General features: G+C 37.4%; 1 protein-coding gene across 1 annotated transcript; it reads right to left on the minus strand.

Annotated features, from left to right (window-relative positions):
* Window positions 1–1625: 1625 nt before the first annotated feature.
* Window positions 1626–10230, minus strand: LOC104097587 (uncharacterized). The gene is made up of 11 exons (XM_009604172.4): window positions 9681–10230; window positions 7803–7850; window positions 7565–7720; window positions 7361–7407; window positions 5726–5882; window positions 5577–5638; window positions 5242–5431; window positions 4466–4555; window positions 3787–3926; window positions 3570–3696; window positions 1626–2865 (listed from the first exon to the last, which is right to left on the minus strand). The coding sequence occupies exons 1-11, from the start codon at window positions 10152–10154 to the stop codon at window positions 1855–1857; spliced, it is 2502 nt and encodes an 833-aa protein (XP_009602467.1). The 5' UTR covers window positions 10155–10230; the 3' UTR covers window positions 1626–1854.
* Between the last annotated feature and the right edge of the window lie 14889 nt (window positions 10231–25119).

The raw sequence follows: 25119 nt of genomic DNA on the forward strand, positions 1-25119 counted from the left end.
TTATTTTAACAAAAAAAATACTACTTTCTTTTCATGATGTAAAAAAAGTATTTTCTTTCATTTCAACAAAATGACGTAGTAAAAAGTATTTTCTTTTATTTCAACAAAAAAAGTATTTCCTTTTCATGATGTGGAAAAAATATTTTCTTTTATTTCAACAAAATGAGTATTTTCTTTTCATGATGTAGAAAAAGTATTTTTTTCATTTCAACAAAATGAGTATTTTCTTTTCATGATGTAGAAAAAATATTTTCTTTTATTTTAATAAAATGAGTACTTTATTTTCATGTCGTAGAAAGAGTACTTTCTTTTTCAACTAAAAAAAGAGTATTTCCTTTTTAATTATGGAGCATAAATTTCAACATTATTTTTGTATAAAAAAAATAAAGCAGCACATTAGTTCATTTGAGTTTGTGTGAATTTTTTGAAGAATAATTAAATTCTTGAAAAAATAAAGTCCTGAAAACGTTGGGTAAAACATCTTTAAACTGAAGTTGACTTTAAAGTCATTGCTCAATGTTTGGGTAAAACATGGAAAGCGGTGTTGAGCAAAAAAAGAGCAAAAATTGTTGTCTTGTCACTTGAAATCCCATGTCACATTTATCCATCCAGCTACATTGTTTTCTTATGGTGTTTTTGGTACGAAGGAAAATAAATGGTTTTCTTACTTATTTTTTTTTGGTGTGTTTGGTTAGGTAGCAGAGAATATTTTTCTAAAAAATATATAATTTAAGTAAACACTACGAACACGAAATGTGTTAGGGCAGGGAAAGTGGCAGTCAGGATGGCGAGGGTAGGAGTGCGTCTGGCAAGGATAGAAGTTGGTTGAGGGGCAGGGATGGGGGTGGCAGGGAGTGGAAAGTGGTGTTAACCAATTTCATCAGCAAAAAAAGAGCAAAAATTGTTGTCGTCACTTGAACTCCCATGTCACATTTATCCATCCAGCTACATTGTTTTCTTATGGTATTTTTGGTACGACGGAAAATAAGTGATTTTCTTATTTATTTTTTTAGGTGTGTTTGGTTAGGTAGCAGAGAATATTTTTCTAAAAAATATATAATTTAGATACACACTATGAAAAATGGGTTAGGGTAGGAAAAGTGACAGACAGGATGGCGAGGGTAGAGGTGCGAGTGGCAAGGGTAGGGGTGCGTCTGGCAAGGGTAGAAGTTGGTTGAGGGGCAGGAGTGAGGGTGGCAGAGGGGTGGCGTAAGATAGCGAGGGAGGTAGGGGTGGAGAATAGGACAGGAAAGGTTAAAAAATAATTTTAGAAAATATTCTCCTTTTAGTAGGAAGTTAGAGAAAAATGAGTTCATTATTAAAATATTTTTCAAAACATTTAAGTCAATCTTCGTACCAAACACACCCTTAAATAGCAATAATTCTGAATAACACAGCTTTGTATAATAACCTTATCAAGAATACTTTTTCGTGTCACGCCAAGCACACTGCAAACGCCACCTCTTGAAAATTGATATGTTCACTACTAATAACCAAATAATCGAAACCATTAAAACATTATGTGGATTACTAATATTCTTTCTCCCAACTATTACATGCACCCTTTTTGATTTTTCAGTATATCAATATTATTTAACTTGAGTATTAACCATTCACATTAATCATCAAGACAAGTAAATCCCTTATGTTGATAGAACAAAGAAATCAATAGAGTATCTTCAAAAGTGCATAAATAAAAAACGATCTAATAAAGAAAGCAATAAGAAACCAGAAAATCTTAAGCTTTAACATGGGTAGGCTCTTATTGCAACCAGATGCACAAGAGAATGTAAACAAAATTCATGAGCTTAACTTATCTTTGGCAAAGCTCCTCCATCAAAATCCTACTTCATTTCATTTTCCCCAGTTTCCCTTCTTGCCGGCTGCCGCCGAAGCCTTCCCTGAGCCCTTTCCTGTTTGTTTACCCTTTTTCCCTTTGCCCTGCTGCTTCTTCCTGTTCATTCCATGCTTTCTAGCATCTTTTTTCATTCGTGGATCAACAAGGACTTTCCCCTTGCCAACCTTAACCTGAACACCCTTCTTTGCCACCACATATTCCCTTTCTGGTTTTTTTGGTGTTACCGCCTTTTTGTATAGCTGTTCAATCATTTTTCTCTTTGAACGATCATTAATATCAGCTTGGTCTGATATTGAGTTAGCTTTCTTCCGAACCTTCTCTAGCTTTCTATGCGCTGCCCGTTTCTTACGAGCTTTGGCTTCTGCTACCTTCTTTGCAGGCCGAGCATCAATTGCTTTGAATTGAGCTTTCATTGCAGCAATCTCCTCTTTTGTCACGGGTTTCTCTGGCTGGCGATGTCTCATTTCCTCATCAAGGAACCACTTCGGCAACCCCTCATCATGAAACATATATCTGTTGTAACCATCATCAATCATATCTTCCCTAGGCCTTTTCCTCAGCATCCTCTTCGCTGTAGCTAATATTTCAGCTTTTTTGTCAATATCGTCATCTGATTCATCGGATGACGAGTCACTTGAATCAGTAGCAGGAGCAGGAACAATCTCAAAATCCTCTTCTGTCTTGGATGCTGAGACTTGTAAACTGCCATTTGTTTTCCTTGTGAGATCCTTAGTTTCTCCCTGCTGTTTATCATTTGTCAGCTCCTTAGATTTTGGGGCTTTCTTCGCCCCTCCATCTATTTGCATCTCATCTTCACTATCATACTTGTCCAGGATATCTTGCTCTTCCGCTTCATCAAAAACATCTTGCGTAAACCACTTTTTCACAATCTCCTCCTGAGGCGGTGGTGCATCCTCGAGGGGTACGACAAGAGGGTTGACTTCATTATCTTCCTTGTCACTGTCAGAATCTGGAGCAGAATGAGTCACGTTATCATCATTGCCGTCCTGGAAAAGAAAGAGCAGCACTACCATTAATGCAAAGAAAGAAATAAAAGAAGATAAAACTTTGGAGAATCTAGTAGAAGGCATGTGAAGAAGCCAAACATTTTTTTAGATGATTTAGTAAGGCTCTATTTGGAAAGTTTAGGATAAGGGCCAAATTGATTCAGTCCTGCTTTGTAATCTAGTTTTAGGTCAATCTAGATTTAGTTTAATCAATGCGGAAATGATTGGTAAAAACTGGATCTTAACTAAGATTTCGTAAATTCTAATTTAGCAAATTTACAAATCTCAGTTGATTTATATTTGAAATTGGCGTGCCACTAATAAATTGTTGTAATATATAAAAAATATATGTGAATCGTAAAAATTAATGATTTATCAAGTATATAGGAAGGAAATTAAGCTTGTGTTTAGTATTCCCTGGGACACACACAATCCAGATTTGGCGTCTTTTACAAATAAAGGTTGATCCAGAAAAACAGGTCTACACCAAACTCGGGAAAGCATGTACAAGTTAGCTCCCACTAAATCCGAGATCCAGAGCTTCATCATACAAGTACTAAAAGAATGACATCAATCGAATTTCTAAGCAGGTACTTATTGAAGGAAAAAGAGAAACTCACCCCCATAACAAAAAGAAAGAGGAAAAGAACAAAGGCGGATATGCAGATAAGAATTTTATAGTGCAACTTAAACCTAAGTACAACCTGCAGGAGTGGACCATCCTTCAAGTACGCTTGTTTGGTTCGCTTTCTCTGCTTTGATTTTCCTTCCACTCTACCCAAATACCGTTCGTAAGCCTCATCAAACAATGCCTCTATATTTTCATCATGTCTGAAAATGAAGAAAATAACATGCAGCTTCAGAAGTGTACAAGCAACAATCAATTTTAGAAGCAGATGTCCACAAAACTGGCCATAATACCTTCTGCGTTCATCTTCAGAGTCCAGATCACTGGAGGAATGCTCCTCGGCTTCCTCATCACTTCCATCATTTTCGTCGCTTACCTCAGTAGTTCCTTTGTCATTTTCACTGTTATCAACAGCTACGAGATCTTTCTTTCCCTGAAATGTTTTTTCGAATATACATGAATCATATTATTAACAAATTTGTAGCAGACTCCAAAATAGCAGTAAAAATGAATTAAATTGGTGGCGATTACACCATAAGTACATGCCGAAACAAAATTAACTCTCAACTCGCATCACTGAGCACTCAATCTCTTCAAAATTTCATCTATTTCATCTCCATTTCAACCAAAAACACAAAAATGGAGCCATCCTTGACTACTTTTGCATAGCCTCCAAACTGTGTCTATCAACTTTTCATCATTTCTATCAGTGTTTTAGGAAGAACCCACTGAACATTAAGCAAAAAAATATATTAATGTCCACAACTCCATAAATGTGGTCTACATCCTCATGTCTTTTATATATCTCCTCCTCAAATTATCTGCTTTCAAATAGCATCCCACTTGATGCACCCAAAAAAGAAAACCCGCCTTCAACCGGATCAACTTCCAGGAAAACCATTTTCTCTGTAAAGGCTGCATCCAGTACACTAGTACAAACGACAGAACAAGGAAACTGAAGTGTGAACATACCTTGATGGAAGATAGAGAAAACAAATCCTGATCACCATAACCATCCTCTGTTGCATCTACTTGAATCCCAAGTGCCTTGCGTGCTTTCTCCTGCCATCAGAAGAATTAAAGGAAAATAAATATCAGCAAAATAGCTCCCATGTGACTTAGATAAGAAACAGAAGCTGATAGAGGGTACATATCAATTCAAGAAACTGTCCCAGGGCTTTGGTCTAGTGATAAGAGCACAACAAGCAATGTATGGATTAGGCGGATGTCATGGGTTCGAGTTTCAAACCGTACACCGCTAGTCTCGGAGATTTCTCGGTTATCAAAAAAAGTACAAGAAACGCCTAGTAATTATCAAGACTTTCAACCAAATAATAATTAGTACCAAGATCTCTTTCCAGAGTGCCTAGGTGTAAATTCTAGTAATTGATAGACAGGCAATCAAATAAGTATTAAACCTGCTCTGAACTGCAACTTTTCCCTGGCTCTAGTTCGACTAATAGCTAAAATACCCTGATGAGAATCACCTTAAGTGTGCATTCAGAAGATGGAGAGGAACCACCATAAGTTTTTTCAAACAAAGGAAAGGCATGGAAGCCACTTGCTTTCATAAGGGAAAAGCACGGAATGTCACAATTCGGGTCACTTGTTCGCTCTATTAATTCTTCAAAGCTCAACAGAATAATCACTCCCACATGCTGTCTTATGGCAAACATTCTTAAATTTGTGTAAACAACGGCAAACCAAAATAGAAATTGAAAGAGACTTGGTGGAGCATATGCATAAACCTTGGCTCGTCTTTTTGCTTGAAGTTTCTTCTCTTTTTTCTGCCTTCTCTCCACGATATTGGTTCTCTCCTCTATTTCATTAAGAACTCGTTCATCTTCATCTTCATCTTCTTTGTTCTCACTTTCAACAACAGCTGTTGGGGTCTTAATTTTTTCAGGAGATAAAGCTTTTCTTATCTGCATACGCCACCTTAGCAAAGCAAGATTTGGATTCAATAGATTATAAGAAAAGTATAAGGCACAAGAATAAGAACAAAGGATAATGTAATTAAATTTACTCAAGAACTTTGAGCATCTGTAAACAAATAGGTTCTCAGAAGGTTTCTGTTTCATACTTTAAGAGATGCTTGAAGTCTTGCTTTGCAAGAAGACACAAATCATCACATAGAGCTTTAACCTGGCACAAACATCCAAGGGTAAGGCTGATGATAGCAAGCAACTATGCCATCTAGCAACAGGCTACAATAGGTCACATGAAATATACCTCGTCTGTTGTAAGAGCATGATCTCTAATGGGCAAACAAGCGGGATCATCAAAGCTCATTGAAGTAAATGAACCAAGGATATGAACAGGGTTATCAGACCAAACAAAATCTGCAACTGAGCAAACCTTCCTTAAAATTGTGGCTCCATCTTCATACCTGCAAGGTTCATTTTATACACAAGTCATATAGAGGTATTAGGCTAAACTCAAACGTCTGAAAATAGAATGAAGAAATCAATTATATCAAATCTTCACCGCACAGATTTAGCTCTAAGAATGACAAACCCACTAAACTGAATCAAAGATAACATCAATCATTAGAAATTCAAATTTCAAAGTGAGAAGCATTGGAACGACACCATCTATTAATAAAGTGCATAATAAAAAGATAAGTCCCAGACAGTTTCACATGTGCCCCAACAATTATAGGTTCCAAACATATTAGTAGAAGTTGAGGGTGGAAACTTTTAGTGGAGCAAACCAAGCAACCTATGAATTTGAAGACAAGTTATGCTGGGATTAGTTATACTGAGATTAGTTATCCTAGTATTATTTCTTATTGACCGTTTGGTATGTTGTATTAATCCTGGGGATTGTCAATTTTACTGCTTTATCCTGGGTTTACTATTACGCCCCTTGGCATGTATAAGTTATCCCGGTACTATTTTTTTATCCTGGGATAACTTATCCCAGGATTAGTAACCAAACAAGGGATAAGGCGATACTTAATTTTTATCTCAGGATTATGTTCGTTTATCCATCATACCAAACGACCCCCTTACTACATGCAAAGAAAGAGGCAGGAAGTGAAATCTTCAGCATCACATCGAGAAACATAGAATCAGTCATAATCCACTGTCCTGGGAGACAGATTAAGGAAGTAGGTCAAGCATTAGGAAGAATGAAGAAGCAGTCTGTTCATAAATTGAAGGTTTTGGGGAATCCAAAGGCAGCAGCACTACTGAGATGCCTCAGACTCCCAGAACCAAAAATCCTTCAATGGCAAAAGCCAAAGCCTCTCTCTCTCTCTCTCTCTCTCTAACTCCTGCCTGGAATCACGGCCTATTGTCAGATGTTTGCTTTTCACTTTGCTAAAACTTGCTCCACAAAAATCTCAAAAGAATTCAAATACCCATGTGAGGAAACCGAAAAGAAAAAGGAAAAAGCAACTTATTTTTCAGAATCTGTTTCTAACTTATATGCGTATATAAATATACACGTCACTGCATCTGTTCAAATGAGTGGCACCTATTATCACAATTTGACACATAAAGCTGTGATCAATGCACACTTGTTGCTGGAAACGAACCCGGTTTCAGCTTCTTCTCATAATACAAGCTTGTACAAGAAGCAGGTCAAGCATTCTCCTAGGATATTACATCTGATCATCTAGTGAATTGTTTGTTTATCAAAAAAGACGAACAGGTCATCCGTTTCACTTCATCATTTCTAGAAGGCCAGATTCTGGAAATATTTAAAGCAGATTGGTTCATTTTACAAAGTTCAGTGTCCCAAAAACCTATGCACAAATACCAAGTTTTGTAGTTTGATTATAGTCAATGGAATGTCCTGTTCTTTCTCATGGACTAGACACAACAATTCAAATGCATAAATACACTGCAAAATAGGATATACCCATCACGATGTCTCTTCTGCTTCGTCCCCCTGAGTACGTCAATCACCTGATCAGGCACACACAAGAAGATCAATTGGATTATAGGAGTGTCTATATGAAATGGGAAAGGAGAGTGTGTGCACCTAGCATGCAAATGAGAGAAAAAGGGGACGAAGGGGGAAGAGAGCATGACAGAGGACCATAATCAAAAGCTTTTCCTGTACCTTGGGCGGTTCTTGACCTCCTTGAAAGAGGTGCTTTACATCAAGAAGTCGTGGATCAATCTTTGCAGGAGCTTTATATTTTAAACCTATAATATAAATTTCTGCAGATGCTGAACGACTTGCCAGAGGTTTGTCCACCTCAACCTTCTCAAAAAGCTGTCGATAAAATTCAAAAGTGATGGATCATTTGATCTTTGTCTACTTGAAAAAGAAACTGGGTATAGAAGTGGAAAATTACCTGTCTTAGACAGTAAAGAACTGCGTTATAATCTTGAGATCTGAAAATCTAAAAGAGGAGATCTTATCAGTCTACTTGACAACTCCGCTTGTATGAGCATGAAAAGAAGCAGTTTCATCACAAGATCTCAATATTCAAATTGGGTGGCAGCACATGCTGGCATGTCACTTTCTACTTGCATCAGAATCGATAGAATGATGAATAAAATCACAAGTGCATGCTCGAGATTCGCAAATACCAAATATTACATGATCATCGCTTCCCACCAAGGAAATGGGGAAAAAAGAACACATGCACATGAACAGAAAAGGATGAACCTAAAAATGCCAATGATCCGATATTCATTCTGGAGAACGGAAATGCACTTAAATATCCTCAAGGAGAAAATAAAAGCCACAAGCACATACCAAGAGTAGTGTTAACCTAAGATGCAGAGAACTCTGGCACAAGACGTAATCAACAATGGAAGAAAGTAAAAGTAAGAGAACCCGCAGAATACAGCCAAATACATTGTTGGCCATCAGAGCTGCACTCGACCAATCAAAGCATGTTCATTGACAAAAACAATGAAGAAATTACACATCAAGAAAAAGGTCACTGAAAGAACATATGACATTGATCAACAAAATTTAGGAAGATTGGGGGCTCCACAACCCTCACTAACCATAACGGAATTCTTCCTTGATTTTATGATAGAGCATATCTCTAGCTCGATTAGACCTGAGGGAATCTACAGAATGGCTACCTGGGGCATAAAACCAAAATCTGCCAAGTTTCTTGGATAAAAGAGGCGACATGAGCATTAAATTGGAATTTGAACAGTCCTAGAAAGATCATCATTTCTACAGGAGATGATGCTCAAAAATACCTCGGAATGCACAAGCGCTGACACAAATGCATTTCCACTTATTTTTATTATGTAGGGGGGGGGGGGGGCATATCAAAAGTAAGGAAATAATTTCTTTTCTAGTTAAGAATGGTAACATAAAACTAAGGAAAGATTATTTACTTGCAAGACATATAATTTGCAGTACTCTTTACAAGGGCAGGAAAGCGTGATCTAGAGGACCCTCCGCTCCAACCATGAGTTTAGGGATTTACCAAGGCAGTAAAAGCAAAAGCGCCAGGCAGGGTTTGCCATATGAGAGAAAATCAAAGATTAATTACCAACATTGACAAAATGAATTTCCAAGTTTTTTCTACTTGTGCCAGCCAAATTGGCTGGGCTAAAGATAGTTAAAATTCCAACAGTACAGATCAAGGATTATCCTATCTCAAAAATGACAAGTCATATACTATTAGAGCTTTCTAGTATTACTCCAAAAGAGTTATATAGACACAAATAACAATGGAAAAAGACCAGTAACAAGTTTTCATAAAAACAACAGATATTCATAAACTAATTAAAAAACTCATCAGCAAAGATTCGGGCTTTTATCCCATATGGTAAAATCCCCAAGCTCATAGTTGGAGATAAGTGGTCCGTTCCATTAGGCTATTCTTCATCAATATTCATAATAACATCATTTACATAACAAGCAAAAAGATTCAATTTTTTGGGGGGAGAACCTTAGTAATAAAAGAGCTTTCTAGTATTGCTCTAAAAGAGTTATATCGACACAAATAACAAGGGGAAAAAGACCAGTAACCATTTACATACCAACAACAACAACAGATATTCATAAACTCATCAACAAAGATTCGGGCTTTTTTCCACATATGCAAAATCCCCAAGCTCATAGTCGGAGCCAAAGGGTCCGTTCCATTAGGCTATTCCTCACCAGCGTTCGGGCAGTTTTTAACATAGATGAAGCAAAATATACATAATAACATCATCAAGCCAGCATTTGGATACATAACAAGAAAAAAGATTCATACCTTAGTAATAAAAGTGCCTTTAGGAGCCAACAATTCAGTAGCAAGCTTAACAGAATCAATAACCAAAGAATTCTGACTAGTAGCTTCTTTAGCCCAAGCACCACCGACATTCGGAGACCCATCATGAAGTACCAAATCAAAAGCTCTACGTCCATTTTCAGCCATTATTCTTTTAATAGTCGCACGACACTTGGGGGTCGTAATATCCTCTTGAATACATATACCACCACGAAGTGGTTTAATTGGGACTAAATCAACGCCAAGAACAAGACTTCCAACGGGAACATGCTTTAAAGCGACTTGCATCCAACCACCTGGCGCTGCACAAAGATCGAGCACTGCGGAAGATGAACGCAGAAAGGAAAATTTGGAATCGAGTTGGACTAACTTCCATGCTGCTCTTGAACGGTAACCGTGATCTCTGGCTAAGTGGTAGTACTTGTCCAAACGATGCTTTCCTTTCACTTTTCCCATTTGAAGACAGGAAATCTGCTCTCTGTTTCTCTGTTCTCTGTATGTGGGATTGGGGGTTTTGAGAGTTGCTAGGGTTTTGGCGCTGGGAATTTATAGTATTTTCTTTTTGTATACCTTTCTCCCACGTGCTGCTCACGTGACAAAATCTAAAGTTTAATTTGGGAAAAGAGGTCCATGTCAGTTGCAGGTGCAATGATGGCCAATTTTTTGAAGCTTGTTACTCTTTCCTATCCATGATAAGTGACCAAAATAAGTGTCCATTTATATAATTAAGAAGTAATTAATATTTATTTATTTTTTAAATTTGTCATTATTTACATATTCAATGTGTCAAGGTAACAATTAATTAAGGTTAATTTAGTAAATACATCTTTTTCTCTAGGAGTTCATATTTTCTTAATGGGTGTGCTAAATGTAAAATTGTTATTTATTGTGGACCGGAGTGAGTACCAAATATATCTCAAAGTAACAATATAAAAATAGATAAAAGATGTAGAAAGGAAAAGGGAGATTTCTTATTCTTCAAGTGTTCCCAAGTATATGCTTACGGAGGTGTGAGAGTTAGAATTTAAGTATTTGAGTAATGGGAGTTATTGAGATAATGGAGAAGAGTAGTTAGTATTAGCCCTTTAGGAGTTATAGACATCCACCATAATATAATATTTCATAACGTCCCCCCTTAGATGTCTAAAGATAATGTGTCTCCTTAAAATTTTACTAGGAAAAAACCATGTAAAAAAAAATCCTAGTGAAGAAAAAAGTGCACACATCTAGTAATACGCATTGCTTGTTGCCTCATTAAAAACCTTGCCATGAAAACTCAGTGAAAAACTTTAGCTAAAAAAAAAAGAGTACAACGCATATTTAGCTCTCCCTGATGAAAACATCACTTTATTTCTCGGAGATGATGCATTTCAATTTTGTATTTCAACTTCTCAAACATTGAGGTTGGGAATGCCTTGCTGAACAGGTCAGTCAAATTATTACTTGAATGAATTTATTGAAAATCTATTTCAACATTCTGCTGAAGATTGTGTCTGATAAAGAACTTTGGTGAAATATCCTTTATTTTATTACTTCGATATATTCTTCTTTCAGTTGAGCTATGCAAACATCATTGTCTTTGATATTATTAAAATTTTCTATTCAAATAAAAAACATACATCTCTTTCATATGCAAATAGATTAATTTAAAAATAAATTTTTGGTAATGTTCTACATTTGCATAACCAACCTTGACAATGTTTGTTTGGATAAATAAATCTTTGTCAATGATCTCCTTATTCAATATAATACTAATCGTAATTCAGTATATGCATAAAGAAGTAAATTTAAAACTTATTATCATAATATTATACTCATGATTCTAGCAAGAAGCATAAGTACACCAATTGCACTAAGATACAAAAATAAATCATATATGTCATATAAAAATTGTTGAACCTTTTATTTAACAATTTTTCTTGTGAACCTTTATTTGCTTTAGAATAATTTAAATCCTTCAAGGATTTTCACTATACGCATATCAAGTTTTTCATGTATTCCCAGATTAAAACTTAAAAATAATTTCATCCACCACGGGAGAATATGTCTCCATATAACTAATGTCAGGATGTTTGCGAAAAATCTTGTGCCATAAATGATCTTTAAGTCTATCGACTTGATGTTTTCATTTCACTTTTTGTACAAGAACATATTTGTACCTCCACTGGCTTTATACTTTCAAGTGTTGGAACTATCCGTCCAACTTCACATTTCAGGTGAAGTCAATCTTGATTGCGCATTTTTTATTTTGGCCAGTCATTTATCTGTCCACTTTTCATGATAGATTTGAGCTCAAGATCCTCGTCAATATTAATAATATTTAGTGTTGCATTATATCAACAATATCGTCGACGATCATTTTATATCGGTTCCATCATCACTCAATAAAGATATAACTTATCAAAATCTCATTATTTTCAAGTAACTGAGCCTCTCCCACGCGTTCTTATAAAGTGTTATGTCGGTGCTCTTATAGAGCACTTGCCTCCTTATATGACCATCTTGATCATTTGCTCATCTCATTTTTCAAGGAGTTTTATCTTTGGAACTGATTGGTCTATTCCGTTTTATGTGTGCCATAGACTCTGTCCTTCATGGATTTTATTTTATTTTGAGCATTAGCAGCTGAAATATGATATTTAGCTTTGGGTCAATAAATGTGTTTGACAATATTTTGCAAATGAATTATCACTTGAACTCAAGTTCACATTTTCTTATCGAGGATCTAGACGTACTCATAATAATTCATTCCATGTATTACTTTTTCAACTGCCCATTTTCTTTCCCAAATATTGGGATCACCAACACATATCTTTAATTTTTTTTGGGGACCCATCTTTGTGCATCGTGGTGGAACAATTAAATCATATAGCACATCCATATTTTTAGATAAAAATTATTTGGTTCCTGACCCTAAACCAATTGTGATAGGGAGAATTTATTATAACTTATTGGCTAGATGCGTATAAGTATTGATGTATATGAAATAATATATGTCAAAACAAAATTTATTTTGGGAGTTTTGTTCTCATAACCAATGATGTAGTTGTACTTGGAGGCATACAATTTATGCTAAACCAACCAGCATTATTGAAACTATCATAATTTTATAATTTGGAACTGTGCTCAAATATGTGAGCAAGCAACCTTGCAAAAGTCAAATTGCAAGTAAATGAACATGTGACCATAGATGCATCCATTAAAATCATACAATGGTAAATGGTCCACATGGCAGGTGATATATATATATATATGTGTGTGTGTATGTGTATCACCTTTTATACGTTTTAAAAATCATGGAATACAATTTCAACCTTTGCTGGTACAATTATCAATTTATCATGAGAACAAGCAGCACAAGAGAATTCTTGAAGAATCTTCTATTTCTTCAATATATGCCAATGTGAATTCTCAATTATTTCTGCATCTTATTTGAACTGGGTTGGCCAAACCGGTCATGTCAATTGATATTTATTTCAGTAAACCTCTAGTTTACTATGGCATGTGATTCTATCATCATGCTTATACTTGTGTAGATAAAGTAGGAGGAAAGTCGGGTAAACTTTTTATATTTACCCGATAGCAATATGAAGATATTCAATCTTCACATCGTTTATAGTCTTAATATGCCAATCACTTTGTATAATATCTTTAAAACTCAATAAGTTTCTTTGAGACTTACTAGAATATAATTATTTATTCAAAATCAATTTCATTCCTCCAAAATAGTACTAGAATTGCTCTTCTGGAGCTCTCAAAAAGTTTTATACTATAAGATCTTTCTTCAGACCATCCATATGGTAATATCTCCTCCACAAAGAAAATTATATTATTATTATCATGGTCAAAATCATTATAGACATGACCGTTTTCTTGCTTTTCTTTTGCTTTTAATAATTTTTAAAAGGCTTTGCAAAATATTTTCTAACGTACCATAGGTATGGAACAATGTCATTTTCATGCCTTCACATAATAAAATTCATTCTCTTTATTTCACTCATACCTCCGTTAGAGGTGAGTTGTGTGATATTCACCCAATCATGTATTGCACGTCTTTATTTATTACTTTTATCACATATTGTCAAATTCACCTTCAAGAATAGGTCTTCATTCGCAATGCTTATCATAAGTCATATTATCTTCAAGGAATGGAGTATAATAATCGTGACATGCTCTATTATTTTTCATACGAATTTGATAGTAAACATTGTCTTCATCTTTTGAAGGATATATTTTGAGAACCATTATTGTTCTCTCGTTTTATAATTACCATAATGACGACGATTATTATTTTTGGCCTTTGCCACGCTAAAGATCATTCGTTAACCACTTGTCTTCATTTAGACTTATTCTACATTGCTACCACATTCGCTTTACATAATGGAGCATATCTGTAACACCCCAAAAATTTTTGAAGTACTTAAGTGTAAGGCCTGGTAAAATTTACAAAGAAAATAATGTTTCATGGTGCCGGACTAGGCTTACGTGTTTGAGGAGGCTCGAACTTTTTGGGTTGAACAATGCACGGGAAAGTAAAGAAAAATTTTTGCCGGAAATGTGCATTTATGCGGTCCATTATGCGGCCCGCAGAGCATAATCACTCTGCGGGCCGCATAATAGCCGCAGAAGTGAGCAGGTGAGGGCTATTCTGGAAGCAGCTATGCGGTCGATTATGCGACCGCATAACTATTATGCGGTACATTATACGACCGTATAATAGTTATGCGGACCGCATAGTGACCGCTTACACAGTCAGTTTTTTTGGCTATTTTATAACCAATTATGCTACCGATATGCGGTCCGCATATCGGTTATGCGATCGCATACCTTGTTCCGGAGCTCCATTTTTGAGTTTTTAAAATTCGACCCTATTTCGTTAAATACACTCTTTGGGCTATTTTTCAGGCATAATCTGATATTTTAGAGTGAGAGAGAGTGCCCTAGAGTGAGAAGGTGTTCTTCAATTATTTTTCTTCAATTTTTGCTCAAGTTTTGGAAGATTAAGAAGGGAAGCTCACTAGATCTTCATCCTAGAGGTAAGATTCTACACTCTAAACCCTAATTTCGAAATCTTCTGAAAATGGGTAACTAGCAAAATAATTTTTGCGCATGAGAGTTATTTATTTTACATGCATGTATTATCAAAGAGTGTAGGAAGATTGTTGAGCTAAAAATGGTAAAGATTGGGTTGTGGGATGACGGAATCCTTCATAAAAAGGACATTGAAACCTTATGCACACCTAGTATTTGATAAAAAGCTCAAGTGAGCTAGAACCATGGTCATCTTCTTAATTTTGATTCAATTTGTTATATTTCTACAATAGATTGAAGTTGCTGAGAATTTTCGGAACATTTTAGAGTTTAAGGAAGCTCAATTGAGGTATGTTGGCTAAACTCTTCTCTTAGAATTGAATCCCATGATATTCATATAAATTATGTAAGTCCCGAGTGATTCATTATGAAACTGGCTATTCCGAGTAAGATTGGGTTGAAAGATATATATTCAACAAGCATCCCAAATGTTTTATTCATGTTATGTTACCAATTGAGGATGTGTTAAAATATGGGTTATGCATTAATAATGTTTCGACTTTAAGTCAAGTTCAAATGAAGGCTATTATGCCAAAGTTTGTGAAATATCTCTATGTGCCTTAGACTCTAAATTGCTCACATGTGTATTACACACCTTGATTTGAATTGTATTTGTTGTTGATGATGATAATGATATTTGAAATTGATAAGGCGAGCATGAAATACTGAATATGGCCAACGTGCCAAGAATGATCTTATAAATATGGCCATTAGTGCCAATTAAATAAAAAGATGTGGAAGTAATATGAAATGCGATGATTGATATAAAAAGGTTGATGTCTCAAATAAGATGGCCTAGCTGATCGGGTAGTGATCGGACACCATGCCGCAGACATGGTGGTGATTGTGCTGAAAATTGGTAATGAGAGTAATTGTGGTTGACGTCCCTAATGGATGGCCTAGCCGATCGAGTCGTAATCGGACTCCGTGTTAAAAACGATGGTATTAATATTGAGAGTAATTATTGTTGATGTCCCTAATGGATGGCCTAGTTGATCGGGTCGTGATCGGACTCCGTGTTAAAAATGGTGGTATTGATATTGAAAGTAATTGTGGTTGATATCCCTAATGGATGGCCTAGCCGATCGGGTCGTGATCGGACTCCGTACTAAATTTATGGTGGTATTGGTATTTATGGTAATTGTGGTTGATTCTCTAATGAGATAGCCTAGCCGATCGGGTCGTGATCGGACTCCGTGCTAAAAGTATGGTGGCATTGGTATTGTGAACACTGGTATTGCAGACAATGGTATATCGATACTAAAGATCTCCCAATGTGAGATATGAAAATTAATTTGAACACTGTCTTGATCCTAAATTGAGGTTTGATGTTGATTAAGGCTTTCATTGATATTATGATAATCTTGTTGGTATTAATTGTCATTCTATTGAGAGGGTGTTTAGTTATACATACTAGTACTATTCGACGGTACTAACGTCCCTTTTGCCGGGGGCGCTGTATCTTTCAATGGATGCAGGTGGTTCCACAGCAGGAGATATTGATCAGTGATAGCAGTGCACCTTTTTCCCAGCTAACTTGGTGAGCCCCACTTTATTCCGGGGTCATGAATCTTTTGTACTTGTGTATCCTGTTTGAGGTATAGCCGGGGCCTTGTTGCCGGCATTATCATTATACTCTTCTTTATCTATAGAGGCTCCATAGACATAGTGTGGGTTGTGTATTGGTGCTGGGGAAAGACAAACTATGTTATGTTGTGGACATGTTACTTGTCCATTTGAGACTTTAAAAATGATGAAACTCTTGGAAATGAATTGGTATTGTAGACATGAACACATTTTTGTCTAATTAATGATAATATGTGTTATCTCTATTCATGGATGAATTTGGGTAGAATGAAATCTAACCGGCTTGCTTGGTCAGGTTCACTTGGTTAAGCGCTGGTCGCGCTCCTCGGTTTTGGGGCATGACAATATCAAGTGGGACATGCTTCATGATTTTTCACCAAAATTATATTATTTTGCTTTTTTCATCATTATATCATCACTTTGGTGCATTGCGACTCAAACCCAATGCCTTACCCATATAAAAGCGTGTTAGTCCATAATGCGCTGGGACACAGACCCAACTCTTATCATCATGGCACACATGACTTGAACCTGATGTCTTACTATAACGACCCGGCTGGTCATTTTGAGTATTACAACCCCATCCCCCCATTTACTGCTCAATTTATGCTTTATATTTGTTGTATGACTTGTCGGGGTAATTGGTTCGGGTCCGGAAGGATTTCGGAATGAATTGAGATACTTAGTCTCATAATGGAAAGCTTAAGTTGGAAAAAGTTGGCCGGATGTTGATTTATGTGTAAACGACCTCGGATTTGAATTATGATGATTCTAATAGCTCCGTATGGTAATATTGGACTTGGGAGCGTATCAGAAAAATTATTTGGAGGTCCGTAGTGGAATTAGGCTTGAAATGGCGAAAGTTAAATTTTTGGGAAGTTTGACCTGGGGGTTGACTTTTTGATTTCAGAGTCGGAATCCGATTCTGAAAGTTGGAATACGTCTGTTATGTCATTTATGACTTATGTGCAAAATTTGAGGTCAACCGGACGCGATTTGATGGGTTTCGATGTTGTTTGTAGAATTTGAAAAATTCAAAGTTCATTAGGCTTGAATTGGAGTGTGATTTGTGATTTTGACGTTGTTTGATGTAATTTGAGGCCTCGAGTAGGTCCGTATTATGTTATGGCACTTGTTGGTATATTTGGACGGGGCCCCGAGGGGCTCGAACGTATTTCAGATTAATTTCGGATCATTTTTCTTCATGTTGTTATTGCTGGTTGCTGCTGGTTCTGAAGTGACCGCACCTGCGGTTGAATTTGCGCAGGTGCGATGGTTGCAGAAGCAAAAGATAGGGGGCAGAAGGGCTTGCGCAGAAGCGGCTCAACGCGCTCAGAAGCGCGACTGCAAATGCGGTTTGCGCACCGCAGAAGCGACCACACTCGCAGGTGCGAGCTTCATCCGCAGAAGCGGATGTCGCATATGCGACTACGCGACCGCAGATGCGGAAGTCGCTGGGTAGAAGTCCGGGTTTCGCAATTTTTAGCCATTTTCAGATTTTTGAGCTCGGTTTGGGCGATTTTAGAGAGGAATTTTTTCACACAACTTGGGGCAAGTGTTCTTGACTCTCTTGTGATTATATTCCATGAATTAATCTTCGTTTTCAGCGTTAGATTATTGATTTTCAAGAGAAATCAGAGGAATTTTCTACAATTTCATAAAATAAATTTTCGAGATTTGAACACCGAATCGGAGTCGGATTTGAGTAAAATTAGTATGGTTGAACTTGTAATTGGATGGGTTATCGGATTTTGTGAGTTTTGTTAGATTCCGAGACGTGGGCCCCACAGGCGATTTTTGGAGTGTAATTTTGATTTTTGTGGGAAAAATTAGTATTTTGTTATGGAATTAATTCCTATAATTGTGTGGACTGAATCAAATTAATTGTGACTAGATTCGAGCCGTTCAGGAGTTGATACGCGCATAATGGAATTTTTGAGGCATTGTTTAGCTTGCTCGACATTGGATTCGTCTTGTTCGAGGTAAGTAACTCTTCTAATCTTGGAGTTGAGAGTATGAACCCTGACTATACGTGTTATGTGTTTGGTATTGAGGTGACTCACATGCTAGGTGACGGGCGTGTGGGCGTGCACCGTGTGAACTATGACTTCATTTTTTCTATGGTATTGTGTAGTTACCTGAGCTTATCTGTAATCATGAAATCTCTACGTACTAGAGTTATCGAGCTGTGATTCATGTTAGAAGCCATGTCTAGGCTACATGCTTATTCTGTTGGGACCCATTGAGGTCATTACTGCTGTTGAGTTATTTGTTTACATTGCAATGTCATACTCAGTCATATTCATTCGTTGCACATCATATCTCCATCTCTGTTATTATTTATTGATGCATCATATCATGGTTTTCGGGCTAGTATCATGATACTGTGAGCCCGTGAGAGAGAGAGACTAAAGAGATTGATGACTAAGTGAGGCTGAGTGCCTAATTAAAAGTGACATTTATGGGATTGGACTGCACGCCGCAGCGGTTATACCAATTTATGATAATGTTTGGGCTGAAGGAGCCCCTCCGGAGTCTGCACACACACCCAGTGAGCGCGATTGATATTATTGAGGGATGGATATTCCCTGGACATGGATCTTGTCCGAAGCATTTTATACTTGGAGATGGATCTTCTTCATGGGCTGGATTGGCCCTACTCGGTATTGAGTGACTGATGATTAGTTTATGTGTATATTTCGGGATGGATCTTCTTTGGGCAGGATTGACCATATATAGTACCGAGTGATTGAGCATGATGAGTGGAATGTGTGAGAAAGTGAGATTGAGTACTCTGAGAGTGTGAGTACATGAGTTCATCTCTGAGATACATTGCATTGACATGCACACATGACATACATGCATAAAGATGTATTTTCCTCATGCTGTACGGTATCACGTCATTCATTACTTCTCACACATATTGATATATGAGCATAGTGATGCATTGGTTTTACACTGGCTATCTGGAAAGAAAATGAAACATCTTATTTATTATTGAAAGAATTTTTGGGAAAATTACTGTTTTTAAACCTATTCATATTTTGGCAACTTCGGTAAACTACTTGGGATTTTCACTGATACACTTGAAAGGCAGAGCTATATTCAGAAATCATGATTTAGCTGAGCATTTATTCTTTGAGTTACTTCTTTTATTACTTGCTTTATGTTGTTATGAAATGTTGTTGGTTATTGGAGCTGGACTCTGACCTTGGTACAAGCTCGTCACTACTTTCAATCTAAGGTTAGGTTTGTTACTTATTGAGTACATGAGGTTGATTGTACTCATACTACACTTCTACACCCTGCGTGCAGATGTTGGCTGCTGATGTTGCTATGTTCGTTGGGAGATGGATCTGAAGATGTACATGCGTTCCGGTTGTAACTGTCTTTTGTTCATGGTAGCCTTAGATTTATAAAACTCTGTTTATGTACTTTTCAAATAGATGATGTATTTACTTCATACCAGCTTTATATACTCTATTCTTAGAAGCTCATGATTTGTACTACCAGTCCTTGGAGAATGTATCAGATTCAGATATTTCTTTACTTAATTGCTTTGTTATTGGAATTTGGTTAGTGGTTAATTGGCTTACCTAGCTGGTTGGGTTAGGTGCCATCACGACTAGTTGGATTTTGGGTCGTGACAGATTGGTATCAGAGCTCTAGGTTCATAGGTTCTACAAGTCATGAGCAAGTGTCTAGTAGAATCTTGCAGATCAGTATGATGACGTCCATACCTATCTTCGAGAGGCTACATGGCATTTAGGATATATGCTTCCCATCTTTCTTTTCTTATCGTGCGGAATTGATTCAGCTTGAGACATAACTTTTTGAATTTCTTCCACTCATTTGTATGCGCACATGAGCGCTCGGTATTAGTTGTGCATTGCCGGCTTGTGATTACATGAACGAGGTTCGAAATGTGTATTCTGTGTTTTGGTGATGGGCCAGTCTGGAGGACTTGAGGCCATGGTTAGACCGCAGCTTAAGCTCGGTAGCTTCAGTTGTAACTTGTACATTTGGACTCATATGTCTGGTAATGTCCCTACAAGTGGAAATTTGTGGCTCGATGAGCGGTGAAATGGCTTTGTGATGAGTATGATATAACTGCGGGATGTGTTAAGATGATTTGAATGTGACGAGAAGTGTTTCCTTGAAATGTAAAGGAAAGGCCATTGGGTGCTTGATTTTCGTTTTGATGTGACGTACAGTCTCGAGTATGAATGTTTTAAAGATCTTCCACGTTGTTAAATTGTGGGACAAATTAAATTCTTGCTAATGAGTTTGGACTCAGAAAGATTAAGTGATTTCATAGTAATTGTAACTGCGAAAGGGTATAACAAGATACCAATTTGAGGCTAAGCAGGTGGGCTATCCCCTGCAGAGTAATCTACGTATGTGTGTTCCTTATAATGTGAATGAAGAGTTTCTTTTCTGCCAGCGAGGCGTATGTGATGAGATTTGAATTGAATCTGGTTGAGAAAGTTGACTTGAGTGTTAAGAGAATGAATGCGAGCTTAGCAGATGATTGAGGTATTTTTATGGTTGGTGTTGTATGAGCTTGAGAAGAATTTTCATTGTACTAACTGTGGTATTATGACAGTAATAGAGTATGGATATTGTAAGTTATTGAGTGTTTAAATTTATGGCTTTGAGCCAAGTGAGGGAGTCTGCTATTGACAATTCAATTCATGGTTATGTGTCAAATTTTTGTTTTGGTCTGAGGTATACTTGTGAATCAATTATGACTTGCAGAGGTGGAGTTCGAGAATGACTCGAGTAAGGAAATTTCTGGATACGGGTTATAGCACTTTAGGAGTATAGGAAAATCATAGGATGAGTGAGCTGTTATTTCTAATGGATGTAGTGCGCACAGAGTATGAATTTGATCGGTGGTATTAAGGCAGGGTTACTTCTTTGAGTAGTGCTATGCTAATGGGGTACGTGTCTTTTAGCCTGTTTAGGCGGTGCAATTTTCAGATTTGAGCAAAGTGGGTGACTCTCGAGAAGGTGCTAATGGATTAAAAAAAACGTATAAGTGGCAATTGAAAATTTTTCGGATTCGTATATAGCTAGAATCGGTTATTTACATTGGATGGTGTCGGGACTTGCGGTAATTCTATATGACTATGGATTCTACATTTCAGTATAAGAAAAGGGAAGAGGAACAATTTTAAAATTCACATAAGGTCTTTCAGAATGAATGTCTCGGTTGTGGTGCTTTTGGGGTACTTAAGAGGGAATTCAGCGACTTATGGGCCTTAGAGCGTTGTGGTTCTATGCTAGGGTTCGTGGGGTGAGTTGTGGTTAAAGATCGTGGTGTTTTAGCAAGGAGAAGTATCAATCAGAAGACAAATTCGTAAGGGACTCGGAGAAATAGGGCAGCTTGGTAGTAGGTTAGATCAGTATGGTAATGGATATGATCGGTTCTTTGGGTGCTTATGATGTTGGGGTTTTCTACAGGTGCTTTGTGGCAATACTCTTGGGTTTGGAGACCTGCGTGGCTTGGTTGAGTTAGAGAGCTTCAGTTCTGATGGCTTGATTATGTGCAAATGGATTCCAAGGCATTCTTGAGGATTTCTACCACGGTTTGAGATAGATATTTCCTACCGGCCTAAGGAGCATGTTGAGTATTGTGATTTTTCTACCGGATGGGATCAAATGATAGGCTTCTGGCTGATCGGATATGTATTCTATTTGTGACTCAGAATGATTATGAGGTTCTTGTATTTTTCATATGATAGCATGTAGATGCGGTGTGTTGTGTGGGATTAAGGTTTGCGTGTGCAAGGTCACAATTTAGTTTTGAAAGGGAGGTCATAAATTCTTAGAGGGCATGGACGAGTTTTGATGTTTAGATGAATGCTATAACTATTTGGTATTGCGCGAGTAGAGTGTACATTTCAGAAGGCGCACTATGTTTTGGAATTATGGATATTTTATAGGTATAGCGGCACTCTCCTGGTTGATAGACTACTGATATTCGAATTATTGCTACATGGCACGGAAGAATTATGGAAGTATTCCTCATGGGATGATCATGCATGAAAGATGTGTTAGTCATTCGAATGCTAGAATTGGGATCAGAATTGGTGATTCGTGTGTTCTATGGATTTGGAAACTGGAGTTTTTAGGAGCAGATTGTTTCATGGTTGCGGACTGTGAAGGCATGGCCGAAGCTAGCCAGGTGATAGTATGTATTATGATTCAGCCGATGTGGGTTTTTGGAGGGCTATTTATCTATTTGTGGGTGACCAGAGTTGATTTGGGGGTCCATTGGTAGGCCCAATTAGGATGTGTATTCTACACCGAGTCGGATTGGGTGGCTCCATACTGCTATTGTTGAGGGATGCACCATTCTGTTGATGTTGAACTTATTCGTGTTCTAGAATGATCTGTGAGTTACTCTTCTATGCTACGAGGAGTTGTGATTCATTAGTTATACGCACACATGGTGCGGTTCTATTGGGGGCCTTATGGTGGAATTCGAGCGAGATGAGTATTTGGGTATTGCATGATCAATTGCATATTGGTTATGTTCTTTCAGGTTTTTCTGTGTGGCATTGTGTCATTTGCCTCTCACTGGTTATTGATTCTGAGCAGGGTGACTAGAGGTATATAATATGGACCAACATTTGGACAGGGTCATGCATTGCAGCGGATTTATGTTAAGGTATGAACCTTGTGTTAGAATCGTGTGATGGTTCTACGGTGTGTGGTGGATTTTTTAGCATTTCGTTGTGGCGGTACTTGTTAATCTTGCGGCATATGTTATCTCATTTGAGTCATTTTTCATGACTGAGTACATTTGAATTGTTGCGTATTGGTGTACGGATGGCACGGTTTGTGGCTCTAAGTTATATAGGTGTGGAATGTCTGTGGGATAGTTGTGTTTAATAATATAAGGTCATTGGACCTAGAATTGGTACTACTAGGTTCAATTATGATATATTTGGGAGGCTGATTTTGAAATTCGGCTTAGAAAGTGATTATGGTTCCGACTGGGGCGAGAGAGCTCCATGACTTGTTGATATGATAAGGGGTCATGAGATTTCTGCGTGTTTCTTTCATTATTAGCAGTGTACGAAGGTTTTGGAACGATGTTTTGTTTGATATGGGGTTTAATACTAGTATCAGGATAGTTTGGAGTAGTCACTGTGATCGAGAATGGTGCTGCGAGCATGTGAGTTGTGTGGTACGTTACGTGATTATATCTGGGGTTATAGTTATGGCTCGATGCAGTTCGTTAAGACGTATACAGTGTGTAAATGTAAGATTCGTGTCTTGAAAAGAAATTCTGAAGGTTGGAAATTAAATTCCAAGGTTTATGGGCTAAGGTTAAATTAATGATTTTCAGTTGTATTGTGTTGTCAGGCCTATATAGAATAGGGAGACATGGGATCACCTATGGGTACGTACGTGGTAAGATAGAATAGTGATTTGGTGGCTTGGAAACAACTCTTGGCACGTTCGAGGACGAACGTATGTTCAAGTGGGGGAGAATGTAACGTCCCAGCCGGTCGTTTTGAGTATTACAGCTTCGTTCCCCCATTTACTGCTCAATTTATGCTTTACAGTTGTTGTATGACTTGTCGGGGTAATTGGTTCGAGTTCGGAATTATTTCGGAATGAATTGAGACACTTAGTCTCATAATGGAAAGCTTAAGTTGGAAAAAGTCGACCGGATGTTGATTTATGTGTAAACGACCCCGGATTTAAATTCTGATAATTCTAATAGCTCTGTATGATGATTTTGGACTTAGGAGCATGTCCAGAAAATTATTTGGAGGTCCGTAGTGGAATTAGGCTTGAAGTGGCGAAAGTTGAATTTTTGGGAAGTTTGACTGGGGGGTTGACTCTTTGATATCGGGATCGGAATTCGATTCTGAAAGTTGGAATACGTCCCTTATGTCATTTATGATTTGTGTGCAAAATTTGAGGTTAATCGGACGTGATTTGATAGGTTTCGATGTTGTTTGTAGAATTTGAAAAATTCAAAGTTCATTAGGCTTGAATTGGAGTATGATTTGTGATTTTGACGTTGTTTGATATAATTTGAGGCCTCGAGTAGGTCCGTATTATGTTATGCAACTTGTTGATATATTCGAACGGGGTCTCGATGGGCTCGGACGTGTTTCGGATTGATTTCGGATCATTTTTCTTCATGTTGTTATTGCTGGTTGCTGCTGGTTCTGGAGTGATCGCACCTGCGGTTGAATTTGCGTAGGTGCGATGGTTGCAGAAGCAAAACATAGGGCGCAGAAGCAGTTTAACGCACATAGAAGCGCGACCGCAAATGTGGTTTGCGCGCCGCAGAAGCGACCACACTCGGAGGTGCGAGCTTCGTCCGCAGATGCGGAAGTCGCTGAGTAGAAGCTTTAAATTCGGGGTTTCGCAATTTGTAGCCATTTTTGGATTCTTGAGCTCGGTTTGGGCGATTTTGGAGAGGAATTTTTCCACACAACTTGGGGTAAGTGTTCTTGACTCCCTTGTGATTATATTCCATGAATTAAGCTTCGTTTTCGGCGTTAGATTATTAATTTTTCAAGTGAAATCGGAGGAATTTTCTACAATTTCATAAAATGAATTTTGGAGACTTGAACACCGAATCAGAGTCGAATTTGAGTGAAATTAGTTTGGTTGAACTTGTAATTGGATGAGTTGTCGGATTTCTGAGTTTTGTCGGATTCCGAGACGTGGGCCCCACAGGCGATTTTTGGAGTGTAATTTTGGTTTTTAT

Source organism: Nicotiana tomentosiformis, chromosome 3 (genome assembly GCF_000390325.3).
Source record: "Nicotiana tomentosiformis chromosome 3, ASM39032v3, whole genome shotgun sequence".
NCBI lineage: Eukaryota > Viridiplantae > Streptophyta > Magnoliopsida > Solanales > Solanaceae > Nicotiana > Nicotiana tomentosiformis.

Coding starts and splice junctions, on each gene's coding strand:
- LOC104097587 (XM_009604172.4), bottom strand. CDS start 10,154: ATGGGAAAAGTGAAAGGAAAGCATCGTTTGGACAAGTACTACCACTTA. Junction 5,432..5,576: donor GACTTCAAGCATCTCTTAAA/GTATGAAACAGA, acceptor TGCTTTGCTAAG/GTGGCGTATGCAGATAAGAA. Junction 3,697..3,786: donor TCTGAAGATGAACGCAGAAG/GTATTATGGCCA, acceptor CTTCATTTTCAG/ACATGATGAAAATATAGAGG.